General features: G+C 35.3%; 1 protein-coding gene and 1 long non-coding RNA gene across 4 annotated transcripts in view; one reads left to right on the plus strand and one right to left on the minus strand.

The window, feature by feature from the left end:
* The first annotated feature begins 2,447 nt into the window (after positions 1-2,447).
* LOC123689552 lies at positions 2,448-5,350 on the plus strand. 2 transcript variants are annotated; one of them, XR_006750505.1, is made up of 4 exons: positions 2,448-2,604; positions 3,027-3,164; positions 3,677-3,828; positions 5,216-5,350. It is a non-coding gene; the product is annotated as an uncharacterized LOC123689552 (long non-coding RNA). The 2 variants fall into 2 exon arrangements; XR_006750504.1 differs by lacking the exons at positions 3,677-3,828; positions 5,216-5,350 and having other exon boundaries at positions 3,027-3,293.
* A 9,038-nt stretch (positions 5,351-14,388) lies between these two features.
* The window catches only part of LOC110999515 (protein tiptop), a 196,056-nt gene continuing 183,299 nt past the window's right edge, over positions 14,389-27,145 (minus strand). The window contains exons 4-5 of one of the 2 annotated variants that reach the window (XM_022268595.2): positions 22,681-22,858; positions 14,389-17,876 (exon numbers count right to left, since the gene is read on the minus strand). In XM_022268595.2, the coding sequence (XP_022124287.2) occupies positions 14,843-17,876; positions 22,681-22,858 (3,212 nt within the window). In that variant the 3' untranslated portion in view covers positions 14,389-14,842. Of the gene's footprint in view, positions 17,877-18,926; positions 19,364-22,680; positions 22,859-27,145 lie in introns of those variants that run through there. The other variant, XM_022268596.2, reaches the window with a different exon arrangement.

Genomic DNA, 27,145 nt, shown 5'->3' on the forward strand with positions numbered 1-27,145 from the left:
GCACTGACTGCTTGACTGACGGCCAGACGGACAGACGTCGTGAGTGCCAGATAACGCCTGACGAAGATACGACTGTGAGAATTATTGACGTAAGACAATACAATCTTAATTTATTAATGACAATGTAATTTTTGACGTTCTTTTCTAATAAGGTCACGATTCGTAATAAATAACTTCAAAGTCCTAAAATAGTTCTTATATCACATATCTAATACTTCAAATAGAAGCTTATTATAAAGTGTTTATAAAATATGTAAGTGGGTAGGCCACATACTCTGGACCCTGGTGAAATTGCCAAGAAAATCCAACACTGGAAGCAGAAGCTCGACTGGAGTCCGCAAGGGAAAAGGAAATGTAGGCCACATTTCCTTATTCCTTACCAAAACAGAACTGGCAGTGAAGCATCATTTTAGAGGCAAAAGAATTAGAAGTGCTTATCATTGCAGGCAGCGCTTTTGACAGTGAAGCCAAATTAGCTGCCTGAGACCGATCAGGCTGATGTTCAACGCTGTATGCTCTCTGCTTCTTACATTCGATTATAAGTAAGTAAGTCAAGTAAGTGAAAGGTTTGAATTTATTACTGTAAATTAATAATTTCCAATGCGACTTATCGCTAAATGCATACCACATACGGCATCCCATTACTAACCAAACATTTTTTTAATTTCCTTGTTTTTCTTTTTATATATTGTATTATACTTCTCATCACCTCGATTGAATTAATAACTATAATATGATATCAGGCGTCTATAACATCATATACAGATGTCAACAATAGTCTTTAATTATTCAACCACTCCACCTAAAGTATGCATAGAAAAACTCGACAATTTTTAAAGAGTCATCCGTAGGAATCAACTGAATGCATCTCAAAAAACATAGATAAACAGTGAATAGAAATCGCAAGTCACACTAAAACCATTAAAAGAAAAAAGTGCGCTTTCAAAAAATCGCGCGCGTCTGACATTTGTCAATCTCCCTCCTGTCAGCTGTCAATGACAATTAATGGCGGCCTATACAAAGTTTTATGGGTTTTATTGCTTCAATTGTGCGAGAAAATGATTAATGCAATCACTAATGCAAATCCTCACGACCGAAGCACGTTGTCTATTATATTTTTAGTTTTCTATAAAATTGATTTATTATTATAGTTTCGGACGGGTGGGTGTAGCGGGACGCTTACTAAATTTGCACATCTTTGTGAAATCGTACAGTAAATTGGCCATATATTAATGCATTTGACGTTTATTGATGATAGGTTGGTTTGCAATACGTTGGTCAGATGTCAAAAGTGGGACACGAGTTTTATGGAAGGCTATAGTTATGGCATTTTTTATTAGTAGGTAGTAGTTTCTCTCCTTAACGGGATCATTAACCTCTTAATTATATCCAAACCTAAAATTAAAAACCATGGTTATTACAAATGTTAAATAATATAATGTTCAGTTAGAAAGTCGTAAAAACACTAACACTCAAATAATTGTTGATCTTTAATCCTTTAGATCATATTATTAAACAAAGGTGGAAATTAATTAAAATCCACTTTTTAAAACATCATGATTTTTATTAGTTATTTTTATTGATAGTATATATCATATTCAAAAAAAAATATTTTCCGAATTATATGCAGCATCAATACTCTGCAAATTAACTAATAGCGATAAATATCCCGACATTATTTCTTGCAAATGTACTAATATTCTCCCAATATCCAATGTGATGATAACCTTGAGGTCGTGCAGCTCAAAAACTGAACAACGAATCGCTTTCGCTATTATGAGGAATGCAGGATGTAATTCCCTTAATTAAAAGAAAAACATAATAATTTTAAAACCTTAAACTTATTATTTATAATAACTAATTTATTTATTTAAATATAAGTATGCTAACAGCTTATACTTATACATATTATAATACAAAACACTAAGACAATACAGAAAGCAAAACAGATTACACAGATAAACAGTATATAAAACAGAAAAAAGGCAACTACAGTAATAAACAAATATATTAAACTAAATAAAATTGAAATTTATCATTTAAAAACAACAATACTTAGAATTTAAAGCTACTACTTAAAAAAAATCAGAGTCTTCCCGCTTCTTCAAGTACTTCTTGGTATCTCTCTTTTTGAGGTGGAAAAGATCAATGTCCTGATAATGGTCGTAATAGTCGTTCTTAATTTTAAGATATAATGTATGGCATATTTTATAATTTGATCAGGTCTACTTAACTGTGAACATATCAAAATATAAATTATAAAATTAAAATACAAACCACTTCGTATTTACTGTATAAAATTACTTCACAGACTCAATTTCATTACGATGCCGCGTCACGTCCTCATCACCTGTCAGCCGTCACGTCAATGTCAGGTCAACGTCACTTACCTGTCAACCCGCCGAGTGACATATAGTTAATTAGACTGTAACAACGAATTGCCTCTGTATAGCGTAACAATGACTCATACATTACGTGTTTACCTTTCTCAATGAGTTTCTATTTTATAAAATATTCGAAGCTAATTTATACATTAGGCACTGTCTTCGTTGGGTTTTTATACGTCTACTACGTCTACTATCTACGGCTTTAACTGATTCTTGAGTAAGTGTTAATAATTTACCCTTAGTTGCAGTAGGTAAGCCTTATAATATATCATATAAACAATGTTTTCATTAATATTATATGTTTAATCATTGCACAAAAGTTAAATCGATTGGTCAGGGTTCGAACGGACGACTTCAGGATTGAGTGTCGTCTTACCACTAGGAATAGATTGCTGTAGGTTTTTACTACGCAATGAACAATTATATAATCATTAAATATTTTTATTTACATAAAAAATAAACATCCGCTTGCATTTATTATGTTAACGAATCCCAAATCGCCATATAATTTGATATTTCAAAAGGGCAGCAACACACCTGCAAGACCACCCTTGTCACAGGAGATAAGTGGTAATGACCACTTATCAATTCATACTTTCACTTCACTTACCAATAACCAATTGCACTTTTCATTTGTAGTTGCGCAATACAAGATCGGCGTGAGCGACTGTCACTAGACTGTCTACAATAGACCTTTTTGTTTTGTGTGCGTTATGCTAGCTGATAGTGTTTGGAGGGTGAAGGAAGACACCAACGCCTGTTCATTGTATGATTAAAGTATGTTGTACTGCCATTGAACAATTTTTTAATAAATAATTCGTAAAGGAAATATTATGTTAAGAAATAAACATGTCAACATTGTATCCAGATGTAAGAGATTAAAACATTAAAATAGATCAAAATGAATTGTTTCTTTTCTTGCTAAAACTTCTCCCGCGAACTGAGATCAACTATTTTCGTTTCAATGATATATTGATTGGTTTAAAATATAACAGATGTGCTATTGATGTATCGCTATATTTAAAAATAACTTGTGTAATATTGTTAAATATTGGTAGTAGATAAAAGTTATTGATTTACTTGTAACTTTTCCGAACTTCAGAAAATGTAATTTTATATTAAATTAAAGCAAGGTAATGCTGATTGAATTCAAGTTTTCTTCTACTAAAAATGCGAGACCATCGTCACACGAGAATTTTACCAATATCTCTGAAAATGCTATTGTTTGATATGCCTATTATTCAAATAAACCGTATCTACATGAATTAATCTGTGTTCTGTTTGTAAAGTGTGGTGCGCGGGCGCAGAGGGGTTACTGCGCCGCCGCCGTGACGAGACTTGACAGACATAAATCAATTGTCAAAACCGCCAGCGCACTAATCTTGAGAGACTAATAGCGCGCGACGATCGACGTATGGACACGCTCTAAAAAATCTCTGTGGTGCGTAATCTAGACTCTAGAGTTCGATAGCTATCGTGAACAACGATAAAAATTATATCTTCTTCCACAACTGAGCGATTTTTAATACAGGTCGTGAACTACTATGTGTGAAAGAATTTTAATTTACTTAAGGTCCTTCAAGAAAGCAGTGTAATGAAATAATACATTAATAATTCAGGCTCAATTTCATTATTATTGCTACTGCAAAGAACCCTATATATATAGTCACCTATAGTTTTAGTTGCGCGTGTAACGGTATCAGAATTATAAAAATGGAATGAGCATAACTCTCGCTCTATACCTCACAAGCCACAACAATGAACTAATGTCATAATTGAATAATTATGTCCACGGGAACAGTTCATTTGAATTGGAAATTGTGATTGATCGCTCGCGTAATTATCGATGCTTACAGTTTTTGGTTAGCCCTGTTTTGTTTAGTCTGAAATGAAACGGATTCAATTAAATCGCTTATAACGTAATAATGCATAGCGTAACAAAGGGTAAGGTCAAGTGAATCGAAAAAATCTCATTTTAATATAATATATTTACTGTACAGTGAAGACCGCTTCAATGATTTCAATTACTTTAAACAACCTAACCGCTGTACCTTCTAGTGGCCCCCTACATGTGTCCCCCCCCCCCCCCCTCAAAGTCATCTAGTTTTGTGCCATGCTACCTTTGATTTATGTAATATGTATAAGACTCGAAAAGTTTGAATGTGTATGTGAAACAGTTTCGTGGACATAATTTTTTCTACGATCAATGTAAATTTAACTATTGTTTGGAAACCCGTGACGTATCCATATTATCTCTCGCAATCGAAGGGCGTTGTCATACGGGATGCTCGTTTAATACGACCAAGTGCTGTTCTGACGTTACAAAAACTGTCGTTAAACTGTACAGAGCGCTAGACAAGTTAGCACTGAAGCACTGAAAGGACGACGGATTTTAAACTTTATTCCAATAAAATAACGCATAAAATTACGTGTATAGTCTGTGGTAAATATTGAAATGTTGTGGCACACTGTTCGGCGGTCGTGGGAGCCAATCGATTAAGTCTCGCAATTAATACTTCAAGTGATGTCATATGTTGGCCCCAATGTGGGACCAACGTAAAGTAGTTCTAGCTTTTTGTCACCTTCAAAGAAGAGCCGACAGGTGACCTGCAACGAAGTAAACCATATTCAATTCTGATGAACGAAGAAATATTTAAAAAAATTGTCTTAGTATTATAATCGGTGTTGCACACAATATAGTGAAAGTGGTCAAGGCACTCAGATTTATCTTTTTATATACGTTATTGACACTTGTCATCGTGAGGACAAATTGTGTGATCTGTCGTGACTTATACTATGCCAGTTTAATTTGTGGACGTTGGTTTCAGATTGCAAGTGTTTCTTCAATGATTTTGCTGACTAAGTCAGTAACCACTGTTCCGCTAGTACATGAATCTAGAAAAGAATCTCCCGACTCTAACCCTCCGTTTATGGAAAACAAACAAAAAATTCGGTAAGATGTATCGGTCTATAATATAGTTTAATAATAATAGTTTTTAATCCGCCAAAAAAAAAGAAAAAAAAAATTGTAATAATAAAACTTAACAATTATTCTTCTTTTTAACCTTAAATTTTACCTATTTACTTCACACTATATTACACAAGACTTTGTTACCGATATTGCTAAGTTTCAATAATACTATTATTATCATTTCCTACTGAGTATTAATATATTCTTTTTTTTTTGCGACTGAGGCGCAAACTAGCTGATGTGGTCTCTGGCAGAATGACCAGCGCTGTGGAACACTCTGCTCCTCAGCATAATGCTGAGCCAGGGCCATTTACAGCCACAGCACACACGCAATATATGCTTGAGACGGACCGAAGGGGAAAGTGAAAAAAATAATATACCTCTCTTTATATCCTTTTATTTAATTTTTTCTCTTTGATTACTGCTGTGTTGTGTATTTATGTGTGTGTGTTTTGTTTGTAATAAATAATATGTCTATGTCTATGTCTATGTCTAAATCACATGTAAGGACTATCTACTTAGTATCTAAACAATATCCTTTTTCTTTCATATAAGTCTTTACCCTGTAATATTGACTAATAATATTATATTACTGAACTTAGATCAATTATTATGATTTAAATTTATTCCTTTGGTGCTACACGATGGTACGATCACTGTATTAGAAGGCATGGTAAAAATTGTATGAAATTCGTAGATTGAGATGACGAAGTTGTAGGCTTAGTATCTAAGTCATTGACAGTGATTCAATTACTTTAAAACCCCTAATTTAAACCCCTGTTGATTTTCCATTACCTCTTCCTGTTAAAACCCAATACTAAACGACAAACACGTAACCCATCCGTGGGGAGGTGGGTCCAAACTGGTCACCTTGTGCGCACAATGTTTACATATTAGTAACTATTGTAGGCGCAAGTCAAGAGAAACTGAGTGGAATAACAGATAATATATATTTGTTACTTAAGTTACTATCTCCTGGAGAGACGTGCCCTCCAATAGGACGCATCTCAGTTAACATCAGATGGAAATGTGGCATACACCCAGTTCTGTATAAAAAAAATCATTTGTGAACAATAAAGATGTGAAATGTAAAAAAAACCTTTTAAATTAAATTGAGATCATTGATGGGATATATTTTTGTTTAAACGCAAATTGAAGATTTTGAAAATAATCAAAGGAGTAGGGTAACTCTTGTATATAGAAAACTATAATTTTTTAAGTAGTAGCTAGTAATATTTTTTTTTATTAAAATGCAGACTATATTTGCAACGTGTTGTTTCGAGAAAGCAAACAGCAAAACCATATCTCTATTCATTTGTTTTTGTTAGCGACGTTACTAAGTTTTCTCTTCACTTAGACCTCACATCTCCACACCCTACTTTCGTGCACACGTCAGTCAGCGCACATCAATCACTGTTGACGGCGACTGTACCACTCATATTTCAAACTAGGTAATTTCGCGACCCTATCTCGTGAGCATTAAGACTCAAATTACGCGAGCAATTAAACAATAATACTACGGCTGAGGGTATTTTTCAATCGATTAAGTGCTACGTGAATTAGTCGGTTATGAATATTGTTTTAAATAGGGCGAGGTCGTTTGATTCCGCTGATCACTTTATAATGCGTCGCTTCTTTGTGAAGTGTTTTTTTCATGAGCTGTCATTGTTATAACGTAAGTAGATTTTTTACCATAGACAAGAGTAAGCGAAATGTCGACTTATGGTGACACTAGTTCAGACGTCTCGTTTTGATTGTCCCTTTTTCCAGTTACGAGTGTCCCCGAAATGAACTGCCGGCCCAAATTGTCCCGTTTTCAGAAACCGCGTGAAAATTTAAGCAGTAGAATATAAAAAAAAGTGCCAAGAGTTTCATTCTTATTTGTAATCGTCACCACATCTATAAAAAAAAATAAGATAATCTTCTGATAAATATAAATAAGTAACCATGTTGGATACCTATATTTTGAGATTCGTAACTATCAACTAACTTTTTCTAAATGAATAATTGTGTCAAAAAGTGTTGTTTTTCATTATCTATTTATTATTTGACCTAAATTAAAATAATGTCCCATTTTGAGTAAAAAAATAAATGGTAACTTTAGTTATAGCTGAATCAGTTAATATCAATCTGAAAATTTCAATTACTAAACCACACTTTGTGAAAGTTTGTCTAATCAAAGACGGAATAATTGTGTGTGGGTAATAAATTAAACACATCACCGTGATAATCATTAACAATATCTATTCTTAGAACTGATTTGGCAAATCTAATCAATTTTATCAATTTTTTTTAATTTTTATCCATCAGGTCTTATACAGATTGAATTTAATTAAAAAGTAAAAGTAAGTGGTATTAATTGTGAAATAGTAATCAAAAATTAAACTGTCATTTCATGTGACAGCCGATCAAATTAAGAGCTCAAAATATGAAATGTCAGAGGGGCATTGCGCGCACCTGATTCTGTCACAATAATACAAATGGCGACCCTACTCACTCCTCAATCAGCTGTCGGCGGGACGTCATCATTGATGGGTTAAGAAGTTTATAAAAATCTAAATAGAGTGAATCTTTGACGCGAGATTTAATGAGTTATTTGATTGAATGTCGCAAAAATGTGATATCAAAAAATAACTCAGCTGTGCTATTCTTCATTTTATATTCTCATGTTCTACAGGTTGAACGCCTCTATTTGCATTTTTTAAACTTAAGTGCAATTATTGGATGACACCATTTCATAAAGTACATCTAAATTACTCAACATTTGTTAGAGCTCGATAATTTAACGTGTTGGTCTATTAAGATGTTAGACATAGGAGCCTGTCCTTTGCAAAAAGAACAATTTTCAAATTAAACAAAGCGTGTAAGTTTTGTTAGTGGAAAAAGACAACTACGGAACAAGTGAATAAGTGTGTCTCTCATGCCCCATTGAGGAGTTATGGCATTTTCCTGTCTTATTTTTAATCGGCTTTCAACGTCCAGACATTCATAAAAGATAGATAGACTATGTATAAAATTCTAGGAAAAATATAGCAGTATTTTTCTCGTATTTAACATAAAACCCACATAAAATAAATCAAGTATGTTTACCTCATCGTGACACATATCAAAGATGATTCAAATGGAATGGAGATCGCAAAATGACGTCAGTACATTTCACCTGAGTCTCGATTTTAGAATGTCATTTTTATAAGAAAATCTTGTATTCTGCTTAATGATATGCGTTACTCACAAAAATTAATCGATTTATTGACTACCTAACTGGTTAACTTTGTCACTATTAATTACACACAAAAGGGCGATTATCTAGGCACCATTGTACCTTATTTAAAGGTACAATAAATGCAAATAAGTAATATTTGTGGATAATACCATGTTATTTACTTATGTCCTTCGATCGTGTCCAAAACTGCACTCATGGATTCATTTACAAATCATTAATATATGACAAATATAGTATGTATACATAATATACATATATATAAAAATGTTTCAACCTTTGATTAATAATATTATTATCTTTATGCGTTTATTTTCCTTGCTTGTTTGCAAATTCGAGCAGTGTTGGCCTCGTGGCTTCAGCTGTGGTCGTAGGTTCGATTCCCCGGCTGATCACTAATGGACTTTCTTTCTATGTGCACATTAAACATTTGCTCAAACGGTAAAGGAAAATATCGTGAGGAAACCGACATGTCTTAGACCCAAAAAGTCAATGACGTGTGTCAGGCACTGGAGGTTGATCACCTACTTGCCTATTAGATTTAAATGATCATGAAACAGATTCAGAAATCTAAGGCCAAGACCTAAAGAGGTTGCAGCGCCACTGATTTATTTATTTAATTTTCTTTGCAAATTCTACGTTCTATTTCCCTTGTTTTGTTTCTTGTTTTATTTAAGAACTTATAAATAAATAAATAAATGTCCAACACTACACACAACACAGGTACACTACCTGTTTCCTTCATTGGTTTTTGTGCAGAGTTTGATCAGCCATCTGTGACTGAAGCTTCGTCAAGTTGGTCCAAGACAAGAGTCGCTTGATTTGTTTTCCCTGGCTTAATTAACAGGGTTCATGCAGGGTTCACCTTAGGCTTAATATGGTCACACGTTAGCATTTTATAAATAAAATGTATCTAGCATTGTATAAGATTAATATATTACATTTCACCTGGTCTTAAAATATCCTAACCCGTCAACGTCGCGGGGATTGATCGACGGGAATACATCTGGAGCGGTTCTCTGCGGCTCCGCGGAAGTACGTCCATCCTTCATCCGTCATCCGTCATCGTCAGGGCTTTGGACAACGGACTTTTGCGATTTATAGTTTTAGTGTGAATCATGCTCTTTCATTATGAAATTTTAGGTTTTGAAATGAATGAAGTCGAATCTAAATCAAACAAGTGTGATGATAAATCAATATATTCGATTCTGAATTGGACTGAAATGTAAAATCAAAAAAAATATTTATTATTTGTATTTATTGACCATGTTTTACTAAAATATATTTCTAGAAACAGCTATGAAGATCCTTTTATGCAAATTTTAGAAGACACTTCGAACATTAAGGACCCCGGAGATCGAAGGACGGACGCAAGAAAATAATAAAATAATTATAAGTAAAATTTTATACTTTTTAAAATATATGTATAAATACTTTTGTCAAAAATATCACATACGAAATACTACCGTTATCACTACATAGTATAAAACAAAGTCGCTTTCTCTGTCCCTATGTCCCTTTGTATGCTTAAAACTTTGAAACTACGTAACGGATTTTGATGCAGTTTTTTTAATAGATAGAGTGATTCAAGAGGAAGGTTAATATGTATAATAACATCCATTAAATAGTGGCTGAACCCTTCGAGTTTTATCAAAATAATGTACATGTACTAAGTATTGTCCACATTGAAAAGGTCTACAGAAAAGTCCGGGATGGTGTATGTCTATCTCTTATGGATAACCCACATTAACTTTTTTTGTCATTTACTTTTTACGACAAATAATGGCTAATTTTCGAAGCGATCTTAACCATTACAGCATCAATCCTTAACCAATTAAATACCTTGAATACATTGTTCATTTAATATAGATCTATACAGCCCATTACAGCTTATTTAGCAGCGATCAAACGCGTATATTATCGGAGCTTTCCAGTGACGGAAATAACAATACATAATAAAAACCTGCTTTTCATCAGCATTGCACCCGTGCGAAGCTGGGCCGGCCACTAGTAGATTATAAAATACAAACAAATTAAATTCAATCCTCAATTTTTTTACTAATATGAAGCACCAATTTAAATGCTTTTACGTATTTAATATTTATCACTCACCTAGTCTCTGACGATCATCTAAATATAAACTATAAATCGGTACTAACTTATTCAGAACTCCTAATATATCCCAATAAAAGCTTTACAATATATAAATATATAAATGACCAAAAAGATGCACAATTGCACATAATTTGATTAATGACTGTGACAATTTTTTGTGCTTTGTTGCGAATCTGCGGGCGTTAACACAATTGTTTCATCGATCACGGACAGATGGCGCTACTCGTACGAGGTAAATTGAATAAGTAGACGTCTGCTATACATAATTAATAATTGAAGGAGGTCAACCAATTCTACCTGCTTACGTATTGAATTTAATAGACTAAATCAGTCCTACCTATTTATATATATATATAAGAACCTCAAGACCCGAAAAAACACGTGCTAATAATAAAACCTAGGTATGTAGTAAACAGTTCTTAGCAGATAGTGTTTATATAGTAATTAAAAAAAACATCTAGTAAAAGCAAATGTTTAAGAATAATATAAATTAATTAATTTTGCATAAGAACAACTTTACTGTTGTTGGACTAGAGATTCTTACCAATGACAATCAGACGAAGGACGCCAGCTTTGTATTTATGGCCAGTGTTTTATATTAGTAAAATTGTGATATAGGGATTGATTTATTCGTTACAAATAATTATATTATACAGATCACGTAAAACCACCGCTAAATGATCTTAAGTATATTCGTCGTTCACTCGGTATCCCTATACAGCCAGTAGTATACTGGATCCACAGCTATGGATATAGATAAGCTTAAAAACATTGGCAAATGCTGTTTTTTTACATTACAACTACGCACCAGCGTCTCCTTTGCTCTGGCCCGCAACAATGCACAACCCTACAGTCTAAAGATCGCGTTGACAGATGCCAATTCAGCGCCTCTGCGATTTTGCTAGCGAAATTTTGAATTCCTTAGCGTTCAAAATTAATAAGCGCCTAGCGCTATTTCTTTAAAGAGTTAAATGGGGATTTTATTTGTATTTAGAACCAAAAAATAGTTCTTATTAACGGTTCTATGTAGTAAAAGATATATGCGCTTTTAGTATTGTTCAGGGCAGTTTTATATTTGGGAGTTGGCAACACGTTAACCCGTCAGTCACGGACGCGACACTTGAGTGATCGGTCTCTTCGACCTCTCGTTGAGTTAATGGCTAGATTTAGCACAATAAATGATTTAGTTGGGGTAATAAGCGGACTGATGTTCGCGATAGCCTCGCATTTGTCAAAGGGTTTACGCTTCTTTTGTTAGGGGTGAGCTTAAAGTAAGTTTCGTCTATAAACAAGATAAATGTCCAATTCAAAAGATTTTTATATAATTTTTAAAATATTTCCTTAAATGATTTTACCTTCTTCTATGTGGAATTAATATTATGAAGATAATTTGAAAGTGTTAATTGTAGTTGTTTTACACATATATTTTGAAAAAAAAATAATTTATCTTGAAGACATTAAAAAAAGTGTTAAGCAGATGAACTAAGTTTTATAAATTAACTACTTGTAAAACGTGCTACATACATGTTAGCCCAATGGCGTTACTCTCAGCTGCCATTGTCATTATGTTACATATCGTATAAATTAACGTCAGAGTCCAATCCGTTCAAAAAATATCAATTTTTATAATGTAGCCGCTGGTTCAGGACAGAAACAGGCCCTACTACGTCAATAGTCATCTCCTTCCTTCTGTTTGAACTACTTTCCACGTCATAAACTTTTATAACTCCTACCTACCTCTTAGTGGAAATTCTCAACTGTAGGTACATAGCTGAGCTCTGAAACTTTTTATGTTTGATCTTTTGTTAACTATGATACTTACCCATACAACACACTTACCGGTGGTCCATAATACTAACAGGTTTCATTATTCGTGAGGCACTATCGCAGAATCCGCATGACGTAACCATCTAGAAATTTTCATCACAACAGCCATATCGTGAAATTGTTTGGTTTGGTAAGTTTGATGTAAGTTATGACGCTCTGATATGGTCCTAACATCGGATATCAATATTAAAGGAAAATATTCACACGTTAAAAGATTATTTTTTTCACAAAAGCACTATAAATTATTTAGTAAATATTGCGCCTTTATTCATACATTTTTGTGTAGATGATTTTCACTTGCTACAAACTAAATAACGTGTCCGACCTACATTGAAAGAAAACCGTTACACGTTAACCATTGCTGTTTGTCCCTACATTAATATAAAGTAATACAAACTTGACCGGCGATAGACATTGAACAATTCTTAACGTCGAACATGAAATGTGGCGTCGTTACTGTGATTAAGTCGACGCCTGCTCACTCGAGATGCCTGTCCGATTCCTCGGGGGCTCCAATGTGGCTAATTAAGTAGTTTTCCCTAATATATTAGTCTAGTTTTAGTTTGCACTGATAACTGTGATTTTCATCTTTAATTTTATTGTATTCTAGCCTTTTTAGTGTTTCAATTTTTAAAATAGCTGTAGATGTACACTTGGAAATACGCTAAGGCATTTTGTTTATAAAACTAAATTACTTTTATATAATGTTTTAACAAAGTTAGTAAGACTTGTATTTGGTTTTTTAATAACAACGCGCGTTTCTTTGCAAGACGCGCTTTTGCCTCGAAAAAACCCAGTTAAATAGTACTTAGGTTGCATTTAAGATGTGTCAATTTGAGAATTGCAGCTCATATAAAGACCATAAGTCAAATTTATTTTCGACCGTTGGCTGTGCAAATATTTGGCATTGTTATATATAAGGAACATTGAAATTATCATCAAATTATTTAGAATAAAAAAGACCTTAGTATAATTACGTTATCATTTATTTTAATATAAAACGTGTATTTATTTAAAATATGGACATTAAGATAAATAAAATAACGTTTAAAGTATTTAACATATATATTTCTTTGAGCTTTTAATTGCATTTTGAAATACAACATAAAATATTAAATAAGATTATTCAATTTGGTAAAATCAATTTTAACACCATTTTAAGAATGAGCAATTCTCATCAGAGCTAGCGTATACATTATTTCGTTTTGAGTTACATTTAAATGATATTTTTAGAATCATTTAGTAGACTTCCGAAACACATCAAGGAATTTAAAAAATAGTACAACTTTAATCGATCAGCATATTTTAGCTTCCTTAAAACGTGTTCCGGTAATCCACTTTCGTCTGACTTACACATTACAAGTTTACAATATTCTTTACTAAATATAAAAGAGTTTTCACTCAAAAGACCGTATATACATCATCGTATAACTGTTACAACTGGAAGATTCTCTCAATACCGATTGGCCTAAACGTATACGAATGTAATTGTCCTCAAAGAAATAGTAACATATCACTTTAATAATTTTAAATATAATTTTAATCGGACAACCGTAATGCGCTGTTACAATGGTATACACGTGTTCACAGTAGGTTACCTAATTTTACTTACTTAATCTAAATAATAAATAGCGATCTCGCGAAGAGAGTACCTAGAGCGACTTTACACTAACGAGATTTTAATATTGCATACTATGACTGCGGCTGGGTCTATTTACAGGTTCGAATGTGAGATTGGATCTCCGAGATTACAGGATCGACGGACATCTTAGAAACAAAAAACATCAAAATATACATAGATTAAACTTAAAACATGTTAACTCTAACTCTGATTTACATAAAAATTAAGTAACACGAAAGATATTGCAACGAATTAGTTAAAAATACTGACGTGAACGCGACAGCCCGATCGGCGCCCGCGCGCGCTTTACTTTTAATTCCCTTTAGTATTATTAGCAAAAAATATACATTTACAAGAGATCGAATCTAAATTTCAAGACTTAGTGTGACTTATATTTACAATTATCGAAATGGAATTACAATATATTGTGGAAGATAGGCCAAATGACCGCAACAACCTCTTCACCTAAAGGCAATATTTTAAAAATATTCTCTTAGATCTAAATGAACGTAAGACGTTTGGCGTATACTTATGTCGCTAGATTAATTACACTAACCGTACTACGCGGTGACCTCTAACGATTACCTAAATAATTAAATTGGCAAAGAGTTTCGAAATACTTAGCGTCGCATCGCGACCTAAACCTATTATGGTTCAATGCAGGATATGGTATCATCACGGCAGATGTCAGCGCGTCACATTTACACGTACTTGCTAGACAATTGCTTTGCTAATTCAGTATACTTTAAAAATTTCGAGTGTGGACTCTCATCGAACGATTGCGATGGGCTGCGAGGATCTTGAGGCGAAGCGGCATTAGATCCTCCGCTCTTATGTGTTCCGGGAGAAGCGGCCGGAGGTGGGGCTTTCATTGGAACTGGCTCTGGCAGAGCACCGTCTTTAACAAAATGCATTTTAGACAGATGGTGTCTATAAGCACCTTTGGATATGAATGGCGTGTCACACAAGGCACACTTCATAATAGAATCGGTGACGACAGCATCATTGCAAGCCCAGCTGAATGTTAGGATGCTGGGCGGGCCGGCCGGAGACGGAGCGGGTGGAGGCGCACGAGTGGAATTATTTTCAGTTTTGTCACAGAGCTTTTGTAGAGCGGCTAATGGATGACTGCCACTTCGGCGTGAAGAACTAGGTTCAGTTGATGATCCACCTCCAGCTAAATTATCGAACATTGAAGATAAAGCACCTAAGCTTGAAGCTGGTTTTCTATCAGAGCCAGGCGTTGGTGCGGAGCGGTCACTGGATGGACTGCGAGGGCTGGGAACTGGACTTGGGCCTTCACTTTCACGCTTTGGCAGAGTTGGTTTGACATCCTCCTCTACGGAACTATTTGGGCGAGCTTGTTCTTCATCGTCGTCAACCTCAGTTTTAACCCTAACAGGCTGATTACTTAAGTCAACACCGTTTTCGCACTCATCTTCGTCTGTTACCTCTTTCTTAATCCTTACTTCGGATTGCCGGTCTGCTTCAGAAGCTGGTGTCTGTGAACCTCGCGTGTCTGGTGTGTTACGGGGAGTCATGTGATAGGAATCTAACTTCCTATCTGGGGTGAGTGATTCGACTCTACTCCCACCGCGTTCAGACATTGAACTAGACTCGCTGCCGCTTCTTTCACGACGACCGTAGCCTTGTTGATGATGGTAATTCCTAAGCATATTCATTGTTTGCTGATCTACTAATGGTTTTGTGTAGTCGACACTTTCATCTATCCCTAGTCTTTTTAAGATGCTCGAACCGATTGGTGCATGGGATGTACCACCAGGCATTCCAGGTACTGAATGGCGAGATCGAGTGTCGAAACTCTTTTCGATCAACTGTTCAATGGCATTTAAAACAGAAGGCGATGAGCTTTTATCGTTACTAGCATTAGGATCTTTGGAGCTTGGAGACGAGTCATTCATAGAAGAAGGCGACCGGTGGTGTCCGGATCCAGGTGAGGGAATTTCATCATTAATGCTTTTCCTTCCATCGCGATTAGTCGGTGTGACGTGTCCAGGAACATCCGGGGGAATAATATTATTAGAAAGAAGCGCACTTTTCAGAAAGTTCCTTTGGCTATTTGACATCGGCGCGCCTATACATTGTCTAATATGCTCCACAAATAGGGCAGTCTCTATCTTATCACCGCATTTTTCGCAAGTTATTCTACTACCAGTGCCAAAGTCTCGAATAGGCTTTCCCATGGGAACGCCATTACCTTCACCGTTTTTAAATTCATGCTGTGCTCTTTCGAGTTCAAGTAATTTTCTTACCGGTAAAGATTTTTTTCGCTTCTCACGCGTTTGGCGTCTCCTACCTCCACTCTCAGTAATGGATCTCATAATATGCTCTTTGTAATGTGAATTTTTTACCATATGATTACTCAATTCTTTTAAAGAACTAAACGCTTGGTCACAAACCTTACAAGTTAAAACTGCACTAACATGACTACTTGTTCCCGTAGTAGGAGGTACAGTATTGTTTGTACCCGGAGTACTAGAATTTGAACCTTTAGCTTCATCAGAAGATTTCCACGATATAATTTGCTCTTGAGATATTATGTTTGTATAATGCTGAGTACGCTGCATGTGACTGGTCATTTCGGCTAATGATCGAAAGCTTTCAGCACACCACATACATTTCAAAATTTGTCTAGTTTGTTCAGCCCCCTTTCCTAACCATACATCTTGTCCACGAACTAACTTTCTGGGTATAGGCATATTTTCCTTAATAAGCATATTTAAGTCATTATGATTAGGTTTAGATGAACTAGTGGAAGATGAAGAATTGTGAGATGGCGTCGATGGTGAACTAGACGGCGGATGAAGTGACTGTGGCATCTGAGCTCCTGATGTCGGAGGCATGGGAACGTTAACACCGCAATGCTTAGCTTCTTTCATGTGAACAGTTAGATCTGCTAATGAATTAAAGCTTTTCTTGCACCAAACACATTTCAAAACGTCTTTGGTTTGGTCCGCACCTTTGTTTAACCAATGAGATTGCCATGCTGAATGTCTAGCCGCTGCGTTTGGCGTCAACCCAGCCCCCAAAGCTGCGCTTTGAACCGATCTAAAGAGTTCTTCGCCTCCTAATCTGCTTAATTCACTCATTTTTTCTAGAGCTTTTGTTGCGTCGCTAGGTGTAGGTGCGCCATGCTTCAATTTTCCATTCCAATCACTAGATAAGCTTCCTTTAGGAGACAAGCTAGCAGCTGCTACTGCTGCAGCAAAGTATGGCAGATGTGGGGCAACCGGTGTCGTCCATGGTGTAGTAAGAGGTTTAAAATCTGCTGACCTAGAACTTTTTCTAGTCGGAACAGGAGAGGGAGAATTTTCAGGTCCTCTTTTCCTAGTACCAACTGACAAGTCTAAAGGACAGTTTTCATTTTTGCTAAGATTGACAGCATCATCTGCATCAATATCGTCATCATCGGGGGGTGACTCACTGCGTTTTGTACTGAAGTCCAGGACTGCATCGGATCGTTCGGCGTCAGCCAGGTCTTCCTGGCAGGACATGAGGAGGCGTTGTTGCGCGGCTGCAGCTGCCGCACCAAGGTATGCTGCAACGGCTGCCGAGTGAGGGGGCAGCAGGGCAGCGGGCAAGGCAGCGGGGAGGGCGGCAGAGAGGGCGGCGGGGAGGGGGAGGCTGGGCGCACTCCGACCCGAGTACACGGAGTCGTTTGAGGGACATCGCGGTGCACCAGATGACTCGCGCGACAAGCACCTCGGACTTTCCCTGTTGACAATGAAATAACACCAATTAACATTATGTCATAAATCCTTAAAAAAATTTAAGTCGCATCAATTACATTATATTTGTAACAAAACCGGTTTTGCGGCGGCTGTACCCGAGCGGTAGGTATAACTATTATTAATAAACACGGTTCCATATCTTAAACCTTAATTAATTATATAGGGCGACGAAAATATTTGGTAATGAACATACATTTATTCATCAATCATATAATTTCTTCAAATAATCTTAGATTTTGATACTGATAAAGTTGTTAGTGATCCGGGTGGTATCGCATAATAAGAATATTTAGTAATAATCACGTCGTCATGCTGTAGACTAAAGTTTATAACATTGTTTAAAACTTAAATGTTTTCGAATCCCTATTAAGTATTATCCATCCACGCATTTTATTGGCGTTTGTAATTTAATATCACCGCTTATTTTAACTAAATTACATTATTATTGATATTGTACGGCAATAGTTGTGTTAAATTATAGATAATGTCCAGATAAAGGTTTTATAGTTACCATAAACTGGACTTAGTAAATGCAATTTACAAGAAAATAATAATAATTATACCTTACAAACATAGATAAAACAATGTGTTCTAATAAATACGAAACAATAAAAATAAATCTTGTCAACGAGAATAGAGAGATTAGGGACGTTAAAGTTCGCCAATGGCTAGTGTTGCCAACAATACGCCACCTCTGACTGCACACAGGTGCTACTTATCAATATTAATTTCCTTTCATAAGTTTCACATGACTGAAGTATCATTGTCAAACATCAAGGAATATAAAATTAAAACTTTACAGTTGTATTTTAATTAAGTAATTTTCTTATTGTGTATCTGTGTTTTAATGAAAAACAGTAATATGTAGATTAAAGCAAAACGCTACTCAAAACTATATCATAATCTCAAGGTTAGTTTTTTAAACTGTACAGACAGAAAAACAAAAGCAAAAATTTTAATATGTAAATTCTGAATAATATATTGAACGTTTTTACTAAAAAAACAATGATCTAGTATAAAATAAAAGGTGTACCTCATGTGGTCCGGCTCAACGATCATCTTCGATGTAATTTTTTCGGAATTCTCAAAACGGCGAATGTTGAAAAGTTTTTGAATCCATTAAGAGACACAACTTATCGATCAAACACTAATTTACAATACAAGAAGACTTCCCAAAAAGTAATGTAAATGTAAACACGACACGAAAGACGCGGCCGGCGGTCTAGAAGTAAATGCGCAATGCCTGCGGCAGCGGCGGAGGTCCCGCGTGGAATGAGATCCTCGTGATTTACGACCCGCCTGCTGCACCCTCCCCCCGCACGGCTCGCGAGTAACAGAGACAGTCGCCCCACGAACGGACGAATCAGAGCGCAGGACAGAGACGGGTATACGTGTTCAACGTTCGAGGGGTGGTGCGCTGCGTAATGCAAGCGTGCGTGCTCTGCGCGAGGTGGATGGACGTGCAATGACGACCGAACGTTTCGTTGACAGCTCGACAGCGGCTAGCGCATAGCTGAGTCACCGTCCTGACACCAATCAAAAGTTTGATGAGCTGTCGATGAGATAAACGAACGTGTTTTATTCTAAGTAAGTATTAAATGTAAGACGTAAGATTGTCGACTTATAGGATTAAAAGGCGCTGACAAGGAGCGTAACAAAACGTGGGGACGAGACCTTTCAACGTCAGGACAGACAGGGGACAGGGGATGGATTTACGTGTATCATGAACAGATTTCCGGCTTTGACAAAGGAAAATGTCTTGTTTACTCTAACGTTATGAAAAATGCTGGAATGAATCTAATACGAATTAATTGAATCGATATTAACTTGAAAGCGAATAAAATCTAACGATGGGACGGATACATTTTAATCTGATTCTAACCATAACCGAAGCCAACTTTTGAAACAAACGTATGAAATTTCAAACGGATCGCCAGCTGTTTATTGCTTCCTATAAGCATTAGTCGGGTGCGGGTCAATCAATCACTTATATTTATGTGACAGGTATTATACTCTTTCCCTGCATTCGGCACGCACACTTTCGGAAACGACGCACATTTATAAAACTTGAAAAAATTGGTCAAAACTGAGTCAGTTGTCAGATTTTATTTAATTGATTGGCACGAATAACTTTAGGCTTTTTAATTAAATATTATTTTTGTCTTAGTTTATATGTAGATAGTAAAGAGATTAGACTTAAATTGAATTTATTACATACCTATTCTTTGAACAGGCGCCTTTCTAAAAATAATAAATATAAAATATTTTTATAATTGTAAACACTATTTTAAATAAAGAAAAAAAATCTATACTAGTTCTTTGGACACCATCATACTTAATAAATAAGTAAATATATTTTTACTAAGCGCATTTTTAACAACCTCGAGTCTAACTTTTTTTTTAAATTTAGAACACACATTTCCAAATTCAAATAACAAAAATGAATATTTGTTTGCAATATAAATTAATAGACATTTTTGAATATAGATACTGATTTTCTATTGTTTTTTTTAAGAATTTAAAATATAATAATTTTTCTATGTTCTTCTATATTCAATTTTTATTCGTCGGTGACGTCATATCGTCATGCGGGCTGCACTTGTTGGGGACACCTGACACTTTGAATAATTCCGCAGTAACAAGGTGAATTTTAAACAAACAGCTGATGTCTGAAGCTATAAAAGAGCGGCACTCGAAATTATTGTGTGCCATAAAATAACGGAGGAAGTAATCTCTCAAGCATATTGTAAGCAATGGAAAATCTCATGAAGTCATGAATTGTTTAAATCAATCAATAATTATTGTTTCATGAATATTTAAACATTAAAAAAATACTTGATCATAATTTCTAATTAATTGCCTAGAGATCGCCTATTGACTGTTAGTGTTAATATTTATTTTTCTTATTATTTCACCTATATGTAACGTTAAAACATAAAAATATGTATAATAACAGTTAGTACAATTCCATAACACAAAAAATCTGGTGAAAATGGCTAATTATTGATTATAGTAATTAAAATGTTTCCTGTTTTGTAGAAAAAAAATTGTATAAAAATCCAAACAATAGTCTGAGATGGATATTCTGAGAGAATGTTTATGATTGATGACGTCTCACTGCAGCTAATTGACAGTGATGGAACAGGCAACGCGGATAGCCTGCCAATACATTACTTGCTTTTTAGAAAACTTTACAATTCGATAGCACCTATTCCTATTGGCATAAGAATCAATTTCCCACAGTCAATCTGTTTCAAATCGTGCCCTTGGTCTTATAGATTTTATTTCTCATAAAATTTTATATTCCCAATTAAGTTGTTAATAACTCGTGTATTTTGTTTAGCTGGTTTTTGGATTATTTAAATTCACTTTATTTGTTTAATTTATTATGATTTAATGGTATGCGAACTAATATGATATTACTATTTCCTAGGACAAACAAAGCAAAAACGCTAGGGCGACCACAGAGCAGGTGGAAAATATTAAACAACTCAAATATGTCTTTGCCCAGACTTACATTTTGTTACGTATGGAGTAGAAACTATTGGGCCGTGGAATTCAAAATGCGCTAATTTAAGTAGGAGTGTGGTATATAGTACCGGTGTTCCAGAGCTGGTGTTTCCATTCCTGGCTTATAGAATAAGTATGGCACTACAGCGAGGAAATAATTACTATTATGTTACACCAAAGACCAAACGATTTAAATTTGTTTTAATTTTTAATTATTTTTATAATAACCAACATAAGGTTACGAATATTGTAAATACTGTATAGTTAATTATGGTTAGGGCTTAATCAACGATATAATTATCTCATTTATTGATAATAATTATATACTGTACTTATTTAATACAATGTATTGAACATCGTAATTTACCACTGCAGCAACGGTTCGCGCACTTAACTTGACTGATACCGGAAATAGATATAAGTTTAAACAAAGGTATTATCTAGGATCGATCAATCTTCTATCCTGGATGGAGCTTCTTCAGTTAAACATATTTTATTGATGGAGTGTCAAACCTGGAGTCCGTGATCATTTTTAGTGTCACTACCAGCTGTCACTATCGTAGCCATTGCTACAAGCAATAAATCATTGTCTATTTTGAACTCTAATGCTTTAATATAAGGATTGTGTTCGAGGTTATGATTGGTGGATTCTATAGCCTCTTGGACAGCAGTTGACAACTGATCATCTAAAACAATGGCATCGTTAAGTGTGGGATTGAAGGCATGACCACCACGATGGCCATATAATCTTGTATGATCAATTGTGAAAGTAATATTAGTAACCATTCATATCTGTATACCGATTTTCTTAAGTATTTATTACGTCATAGCGTAATCGTAAATTGTTATTGCAAATCGGAGTTATCGGAAAATGTAATTATGTCAATAACAATGACAAATAAAAATCACAAGTTTTTACATTTCAAGATGGATTTTATACTATGATGTATGTCAGGCAAAGAGATCAAATTAATAGTCGGGTGTATTGGTTGAACGCTGGACAAAAATTTACTGAACTGTTAGCTGAGTCTACCACATCATCCGGATGCAAAATTCCTTGACGTGCCAAGGTATTTCCAAGAAGCCCTGTGATAGGTGTGGAGGCTTTTAAGCTTTCGGTTAGGAGTAAAGTTAATTTAACTAACCAGTTAGTTCACACAAAATTGATAATGGACCATAACCGTCTTAATAAAACCCTCGGGTGTGGATGAAGCGGCAATATTAGAATCTTCAACCTTACACCAACGGTAGTGGTGAAAATAAAAATTTAGATTAACCTTTCAGCGTTAGGGTCCTGTATCAGTGTGGCTGGTATGCTGTGCTCGATGTCGTCTGGTGGTGGTGAGGCGTGGGACGCGGGGGACGCGGGCGGAGAGGACTCTCCCTCTCCCCGCGCCGCGTCCCTTCCCCGCTCGCGCTGATCCTTCGTCCCGCTATCTGGACTTGTGGCTTCTTCTGTGGACAAAGAGAATAATCCTATTAGCATGTGGCCCTTGTATTACGATGAACTTTATCACCGTATTTGTCAACTATCTTTAAGCCATACTGGATATCAAATGTAAAAATCTAAACTGAAATCTTGTTCTAATAATCAATGCTTTTCCTGATTTTGATATCTTTTATCGACAACAGGTTTAATTAAGATCCGAGATATTAACCACGTTGCAGGTCAACGGAACAATTTAAAACGAAAAAGTAAAATCGATTGCTCAAGCGCAAACAGTACAACAATAGATTTGGGAATCTGATAAGAATTATTTAGGTTGAGCCAAATAGAAAATAATAACTGTACTGACAATAATTAAACGATATCAGCGATAAAAAAATAGGAAAATTTCCCCGAACGAGGCCAGTGGACGTTGCGCAAACATGTGATTAGTGATTGATTGATCATTCTGTTATAGCCGAATCAATTATTCAAACCGGCTATCTGACATAATTTCGATAAGTCGATATTATCGGTTTATCAATTCGAATCGTCTGCCCAATTAAGAACACCAGTATTAATTTGTCGACTGTAATCGAAAGTAATCGTTTGCGTGTGCGCCTCGATGTGATTAAATTCGAGTGACAATTCTAATTTAGGTAGATAAGACACACGCGAGTATAATACGCGATTCTATCTATATATCTCTTTTCACCACAGCGTAAACACAATTGGTAGAAAGAGACGAGAGAACTTAATTATGCAATTAGACTGATTTGGTTTTTACGACAAAGGGTTAGACAATATCAAATTCGCTAATGCCGAGAGATAATCGTCCGGACATACTAAAGTGACCGAGATCAACTTTCGTCTCAATTATGAAGTTATCACACGAAAAACCTTTCGAAAAAAGCTTTGTAATCGGAGATCGTTCAAAAACGTAGCGACACGGTGGCCTGCGCGGTCCGCTTATTTCACTGCTCACTGATTCGTAAACTGCGTTTTGCACGTTAATTGATTAAAACGCATCATGTCAATCCTCCTCCGACAGCGATGTACCGCGCGGCGAGCCCGGGGCAATCAGAACTTCCACAAGCTCTATTCAGATCAAAGGAAACATAGAACTTGCGTTCAAATTCAGGCATAAATGACGCGTGGCGTTATCGTGATGCTTTGGAATTATTGCTCCACACCGCCGGTTCTCTGATTCCCCTTTAGCAACAGACTTATCTGACGGAAAGCTTGGACGATCGACATATTCACAAAACAATACTGTATTGGATTCTCCGAAAATCCGTAATAGCAAATTATTGATTAGCGATACGGATGACAATGCTAACGAAACGCATTGGGTCGCAATAAAAGTTATAAATCTTGATTGTATCGTGCCATCATAAATAGGTTTCGATAAATTGGCGATTGCGAAAATGAGCTTTATTGTAATGGAACAAGACTTAAATGAATAAACAACGATATGATATTAAATTATGATTTTTAGTTGAGCTTTGATCGAGGTAAGTTATCAGCGGATGGTATAATCACTCAAACCGATAGTATGTCGTGTTTATCAAATGATCAATCAAATGGCGATGGTAGCGGTAATCCGCACCGTAGCCGCCGATGTGACACCGTTTCGCAATACAAACTTTAGCCGCGATAAACTTCCAATTCATTGTAAGCTCGCTACTATATTTATTTTTGCACCGTCTCTTATCACTCGTATCAAATTGATACTAAATATATTGGAACATACGTTTCCTTGTAAGAAACGAAGCAGAAATTGACGTACAAAAACTTATTGTCCGTCAGTTGTTTAATTCAAAAACTAGTCTTTGTGGAATCGAAAGCGAACAAAGGCACGCTCTTTGTGAAGCGGCCGTCTGGTGCAGTGCTCGATAGCGGCCGAGGAAATTACGCGTCGCGAACTGATTGAAACCCACTATTCATTTAATTATATCAGGACTCTTTAAGTAAACAACTTTGGTTGTACCTTTGTGTTGTGCAACAAGCAAGTCAAGAAAGATCTTGCATATTGATATTTATAAGAGAAAATTTCTGTCTCTAATAATCCATTTTGAATATTTGTATTAACAATTGATTAGCAAAATCATGTACTTTGAACTCTAAAGAAGAGATCCCAGTAGTTCAGCAGTAAATTAGTCTCTCTATGCGTGTACTTAAATTTAAGTTAATTTAGATTGATTTATGATTACATTATTTTTGAAAACGTAAGTATATAATATTAAATGCTAAGACTGAAGGTTAAAAAGTGTTTCTCTTTAAATATGTAAAAGTTATGTTATTAAAAGACAATACTAAGACTGAAAGTAATTGGAAATAAATTATTGTATTGAATTAAATTGTTCAATTAAAACTTTCACAACAGCAAAATACCTATCTCTAAAGTCAAATTGCTCGCGATAAAAGCTATGCTATTCAATCCATTACTCGCCCAGTAATTAATTTAGTATTGTCCAATAAATTCAGGTAATGCTCAGCTAGTGTTTCGCATCTTCCGATAACAGCTCGTAAATCTGAACCAGTAACGAAGCCTGAGCAGTAGCTTACGGTAGACCTGGGTTTTTATCGAGCGGTGGGTTTTATCACCTGGTAATTGACCAGGTGGGGTCGTAAACTGTCAGATAGCCTGTCGGCGCCTCTGCGTGGACAGGCTAGATAGTTCGCGTTCTAAGAATGTACGGATATTTTTAATACGCCATTATTTATGATAGTTTGTTATCAAGTCTTCGGAAGAGTTTTTCGGTTTAAGTATTTTTTTAGATGTTTTCATAAGATGGAGAATGATGATACATGATTTACATACATTATAACTACACAGACAAGTTGAATATGTTAGGTCCGATATATAAAGGGTACAGTTTTTAAAGTAATTATTATTCGCGATGAATTGTAGCGTTTATTATTAACACATTAGTTCCTTAATATAAAATTTATATCGCATCATCTGACGAAAATTTATCAGTCAGTCAAAAATAGCCTATACAACATATTATTTGAAACCCTACATAGAGTATGTTTAAAAATGGTTAGTATTAGATAAAGGTCGACAAACGTTTGTCTCGGTGGAAGCAACAAGTATCATTTGTAGCTGTCACTAACCCTACGAGCCCTGACACTCAACTGTTCTCTGCTAAGCCTTCTGCCAGCGTTTAGTCAATCGTACTAGAATAACTAGTTGCAATTTATCAAATACGTAAACTTAATTTATTTACGGTCCAGTAAATTATATTAAAGTTTACTATAGAAAAATTAATTAGTTTAACAATTTAATTAACTGTTCATTATTATTTTTTTATTGGACATGAACATCTGATGTTAAGTGATCCGCCGCCCGCGGAGAGATGTTGCTAGTCCCTTTAAAGTATTAGTGCGTTCTTTTCTTGAAGGACCCTAAGTCGAGTTGGTTCGAATTAAATCAAGGAGCAGATGGTTCCATATAGAGGTAGTGCGAGGTAAAAACTGTCTTAATAAACACTGAGTTGTGAAACGAACGACGTTAAGGTGATACGGGTAGAATTATATTGAATTAATCCGGGAAACTTCTCTGAACACTCTCCGTGGTGGTGAAATACCGAGAAGACATCTCTACGCAACGCCAAGGGAGAAAATTCCGAAATCGAGTGGTCTTTGGCGTTGTCAAGATATTAATATCTATCACAATTAAATTAATAATTCAAACATCACTTTTTAGTACCTTCGATTCGGTTTAACAAAACATAAGGTCAATTAAGAATCATTTACTGCGATAAGAATTAGGTTTCCTTACACAAGAAAACATCGTTTTCTAATTTAAAAGCTGCAAATTATTCATCAATCTAATTGTCTTAGCAAATTATTTTTGGAATTATAAACAAATGTGAAGAGAATATTTTCAGATCGCTTTTTTATTTCTCTGTTAATTTCATTAATATTTCTATAGCAGCGATGCCCGTATGTATTCTTATAGAAATATGAAGTAAATATAAACACCAGTTTAGTCTTAGTAATCGGAAACATATAGCAGTACCATTGACGTTCGCATCTCCATTAAAGGCCGGTTAGAAGCAACAAGTATCATTTGTCAGAGGCGCGAGCGGCGTCGCGGTAAATTAGGGCTGCAGTCATCGCGCGTATACACTCATCTGTTAAGTGATGAATAACAGATTTATTGGAGGCTTTTCAGACTTCATTTTTTATTACACTTCATAGATGCCTTACATACCTTTGTATACGGCCTAACCTTCATTATTTTATATAATCTTTAAAGTGGAGAAAGTTGAGGATTGGGAGGTTTCAACGCAGTCATCTCAGGAGTT

The sequence above is a fragment of the Pieris rapae genome, chromosome 11 (genome assembly GCF_905147795.1).
Source record: "Pieris rapae chromosome 11, ilPieRapa1.1, whole genome shotgun sequence".
Taxonomy (NCBI): domain Eukaryota; kingdom Metazoa; phylum Arthropoda; class Insecta; order Lepidoptera; family Pieridae; genus Pieris; species Pieris rapae.